Source organism: Branchiostoma lanceolatum, chromosome 13 (assembly GCF_035083965.1).
Source record: "Branchiostoma lanceolatum isolate klBraLanc5 chromosome 13, klBraLanc5.hap2, whole genome shotgun sequence".
NCBI lineage: Eukaryota > Metazoa > Chordata > Leptocardii > Amphioxiformes > Branchiostomatidae > Branchiostoma > Branchiostoma lanceolatum.
Window position 1 is genome coordinate 17322806 of NC_089734.1, and position 4690 is coordinate 17327495.

Sequence of the window (4690 nt, forward strand, 5' to 3'; positions counted from 1 at the left end):
TATTCAGAAATGTATTTCATATGGAATAAATTTGCTTGATGTTATTGTGACATATGTGTGTAAACCATAGCAGACTGATAGTGCTTTATATAAGGTGGGAGAACAATACATGTATCTCTGCTAAGTCAGCACTCATCGTGACCATGATACATCTTTGTTGCAGGGGTGAGTTTCGGTGGCTGTCAGAATCAGATGAGGATGATGTGGATGACTCTGATATGAATGCCTTAGTAAAAACAGTCGGTAAGAATTCTTTATTACCCTTTTGCTATTATTGTACTAATTTTCCTTCCTTATTCCCCTTATTTTGTTCTTTGTCTTTTCGATGTGTGATTTGTTCAAATTGTTGAAGCCTCCACACTGATGCATACTTGGAACGCATGACATGTGATTTTGTTTTCAAGTTTATATTTGAACATGTATTTGTCATGTTTCCCCAAGGATATCTGTGGAGTACTATGATGAAGAACGTGGGGAATGGATAGATGAAGATGAGATGATTAGTGACGCTGGGGAACTGGGAGAAGGTGAAGATGAGGACTGGAGTGAGGAAGATGATGACTGGGAGGAGTGTGATCCTGAGTGGGTTCCCCCGGTGAGACTAAGGTGTGTTCTGAGTTATCATAGTGTCCTGAGCGTGTATCAGCTTTTTTCTATATTTACGTCCTTTCTTAATTCCCATCATAAGTTGTCTTCTGCCATGGATGATTATTTCGTTTTCAAGCCAAAGACTTCTTCAAAATATCTTACTTCTATCCAATGTGTTGTAGGTCTTCATACAGAAAGTTGAATGAAGATATGAGGACACTTCCCATCATTACTCCTGAGGAGGAAGTCTTTGCGCATGACCAGTCAGTGGCAGAGGGAACAACAGAAGACTTCCAGTTTGAGACGCCAGAACAACTTCAGATAAAAGAGCCAAAGGACCTTGTGGGCATGAAGTGTAGCATCGTCTACACAGAGTGTCTGCTTGCACTTGTGCGGTTCCTAAGGTTACCGTTAATTTTATGCAAGGAAAAAGGATGTTCCAGCGAAGTCACTCCAGAGCCAACAACAAAGTCAGTGGGAAGTGGGATCATCCTGACATGGGTAAGTCTGTTGTTTATAGACATACATATGTACTTATGTAGTCTTTGTTCAACTTGTCAGCATGTCCTTACTAATAGCTCATAATGTGTTGTCTGTTTCCCCAGCATCGGTCTTTTGGAGTTTAGCTGTATTCCAACTTAGCTGAGGTGTTAAGCACGTCATTACATGTCCTATTGTCTTGTCACTCAGAAATGTGCAGAAGGCCATCCTCAGGAGAAATGGTGCTCCCAGCCCAGATTCAAGTACTCGATGCAAGGTGGGGACTTCATGCTGGCATCAAACATCCTGTTGTCGGGTAACAACTACAGCAAGGTAAACCTCATGTTCAAGTTCATGAACATGGGGTGTGTTGGCCCGTCGACATTCTATGCCATACAGAAACAGTATTGTGTGCCTGCCATACAAAAGTACTGGGAAGAAGAGAACAACAAAATCTTACGTGACTTGAAGAGAAGGGACAACGTTGTTCTACTGGGTATGTTACTTATTTTGATAGTAAGACCATCATCTGAAAAATTATATATAAGCCATCATTATTTTTATGCTGTGTTTATGCTGATTGTTGTCTTTGTTTTGTTGCAATTCTGGTAATTATTATTATTTTGTACCTGAAATTGGGCTGTCATGGGTTCCTCCAGTCCACATTAGCTTTACTTATGACTATGACAGGAATATCACTTGCCTCGTGGCTATTCTTTTTAATGTGTTTATGCAAATCTATCCTATTAATTCCCTCATGCATAGCATTCAGGACATGTAATATTAAAATAGATTCGTTGAATGATAATGGCTAAACAAAATTGCTCCTATTCTACTCAGGAGATGGGCGTATGGATTCCCCTGGACACTGCGCCCAGTATTGTACATACACAACCATGGACAACGACACTAAGGCGATTGTGTCAGTGGAGGTGGTTGACAAGCGCGAGACACAGAGGGTATCTGCCAGGACAGAGAAGGCAGCCTTCCAGAAAATGATGGGGAAAATGGAGGCAGAACGTGTCCCTGTGAAGGAGGTGTGCACTGATGCACACCCCCAGATCAGTGCCTTAATGCGTAAGTACAGTGGGACTTTTGATGTATTTTTCTGTTGCATGATGTCACTTTTCTGTCTTATGTTTGCGTGCTATGACAAAACTATGGCTATGACAACCGTGGAAGTTATTAACTGAATTTTGATATGTATCTGTGATAACAGTCATTTGCAGACAGGACATTAAACAATCAAAATACAATTGACTTATTATCTTTCTCATAAACAGGTCCTGACACAGGAGAGTATGGGAGGAAAGGGATCTTCCACTCTCTCGATGTTTGGCATGGTGCCAAGAACATCTTGAAGAAGATTGTGGCAGTAAGTTTTTATTTGTCATCCTTTTCACTCACATGCAGTAGCAATGGCATGATCAACATTTCAGAAGCAATATTACATCCTTCTATTTACTTCTGTTTGTGTCCTGTGGTACAAGAGTACGCAGAAGTGCAGCGACATGTCTGTTGTATTGAACGAGGCACAATGGACTTGCTGGAGGTATTCTTACTAAGAGTGAATGTTCATACACAACAAGACATGCAATTACAGCACACTGTTTTTCTCTCTTTTTATTGAATTAGGCTGGCCAAGAGCAGGGCTGCACTGAGCTGAAGAAGTGGGCTAGCCACATAGTTAACCACTTCTGGAACTGCTGCCAGAAATCTGGGAGGGACTTTGAAGTATTTTTGGTGAGTTTTGAGTTTTAGCTCTTTGAACAGAAAACATTTTATATCTTGCCATCTGTTGAATAGATAACTACAGTCAAACTTGTCTAAGACGACCACCCTGGGGACCTATCTAAAGTGTAATAGATAACTGCATTGTTTGCAAATGTTAATTGACTGTTCATGATTGAATTGTGTTTATGTTTTGAGGGGACCTTCTTCAGTGTAACAAGTAGTAAAATATGTGCTTCTTGTCACCAGGCAATGTGGGCAGGTGTGTTGAACCATGTCTGCCATAAGCACACATGGACCCTGGGTGGGTATTATCACGACCCCATCAGTGAGACCGACGTCAGGACCACAACCTGGCTTGTCTCTGGCTCTGCACCCCACCAGAAGCTGGCAGCGATCATCCTCAACAAGAGATGGCTGAAGACAGCCCACAAGTTTCTGCGTTTCAGGTGGGTCTGATGACATATTTAGATACAGGTTTTGATAAATATGCCTTTTTTATCATAGAAAGGGAAAGTCATGTATTCTTATCAAGTGTTTTCTGGGGCAAATGTTTGCTTTGCAAAGAAAATCATTTTCATTTGCTGCTTTGTTCTAGGCTGACATCTCATCTGGAAAGTTTCCAGAATCACATTTTGATGTATGCCTCGAAGAGGTTCGCCTTCAGTCCGGATGTGTATGGGGCGCGCTGTCTGTTGGCAGCCATCGACTACAACAGACACAAAGACCGGCCGGTGGCAAAGAGGAAGCGTGATGGAGAAGTGATGTATGTGGATGTGTTTTCTCTCCTAATCTAACTTTTAATTGCACTTTCACACTTGCCTCTATTTATACTCCCACTTACAGACTATTCCTAACAGAAGTCTATTGTAGACTTACATTTTTGTCTGATTTCAATATGCAGAGAATGTACATATTTGTGTCTACATGAGTTATCTATAAGATATTTAACTAGGTTTTTGAACACTCTTTGGAGTGGACTTGAAGGTAACTGAAATCTACTGTTACTACTTTATACCTTTAGGCAGCATAGGTCCTTCCAGAAGAAGTCGGACAGGTGGACCTATTACAACGTTAAAGTGCCCAAGGACTACAGCTACATCCCAGAGCTGCAAAGCAGGATTGTGGCGGAGAGAATCGACTCAGGCAGAGGCCGAACGCAGCCAATGTCCGAGAACGACCCAAGGAGGCGGGGTCCACTGCCAAGGCACCCTCCACCACCAACAGCTCAGCTTGTCGAGCAGCACAGGTCAAGGATAGTGCAGGAATAGTGTGTAATGATCTTATTTATGTCATACCTGGACTGGGATGATGTTTGATAACAGTGTTTGATACTGGTGTTTGATGCCGGTGTTCCAGACCAGATGATAACTTGGGTGATCAGACAGGCTTCCATAGAATATTTGGAATGCATTTTGATTATTTTACTTTTTGATTAAACGTTGTATTTCATCTGCGAGATGTTTTACCATGCATGTGATTATGTTTTATGGTTTGTTATGTTGCCCCCTCTGCCCCTGTCCAACTGAAAGTATACTTAAAGTACAGTATACAGTATGAAAATCATGTTTGAACAGCAAATGTATTTGTATAAACTTCATGAGATACTTGTATGCAGCATAGTTAGAGTCAAGACTCCTCTCAGCAACATGTTCAAATATACTGGATATACTAACACGGCTACTATTTGAAACTACTTCTATCACACGTTTATATTCTACTTAGCAAAGTACTAGTTCATGTTTACAATCTGCTCAGTAATGAGCAGTTGGCTGTAACGACTGGTATTATACAGTATAAAAATCATGTTTTGTTTGAACAGCAAATGTAATTACTTTTTATATAAACTTTGTGTAAACATACTGGATATTACAACTGCTACTATTGAAAA

General features: G+C 40.9%; 1 protein-coding gene across 1 annotated transcript; it reads left to right on the top strand.

Annotated features, from left to right (window-relative positions):
• The first annotated feature begins 446 nt into the window (after positions 1–446).
• On the top strand, positions 447–4070 carry LOC136447745 (uncharacterized). The gene is made up of 9 exons (XM_066446786.1): positions 447–606; positions 771–1089; positions 1279–1564; positions 1909–2145; positions 2352–2443; positions 2704–2811; positions 3049–3248; positions 3398–3565; positions 3824–4070. The coding sequence occupies exons 1-9, from the start codon at positions 497–499 to the stop codon at positions 4068–4070; spliced, it is 1767 nt and encodes a 588-aa protein (XP_066302883.1). The 5' UTR covers positions 447–496.
• The last annotated feature ends 620 nt before the right edge of the window (positions 4071–4690 follow it).

Bases quoted from the DNA above. Each gene is read 5' to 3' on its own strand.
- LOC136447745 (XM_066446786.1), top strand. From the start codon at position 497: ATGATTAGTGACGCTGGGGAACTGGGAGAAGGTGAAGATGAGGACTGG. The intron at 1,565-1,908 runs GTATGTTACTTA...TATTCTACTCAG, and splicing joins GGACAACGTTGTTCTACTGG to GAGATGGGCGTATGGATTCC. The intron at 2,444-2,703 runs GTAAGTTTTTAT...TTATTGAATTAG, and splicing joins TCTTGAAGAAGATTGTGGCA to GCTGGCCAAGAGCAGGGCTG.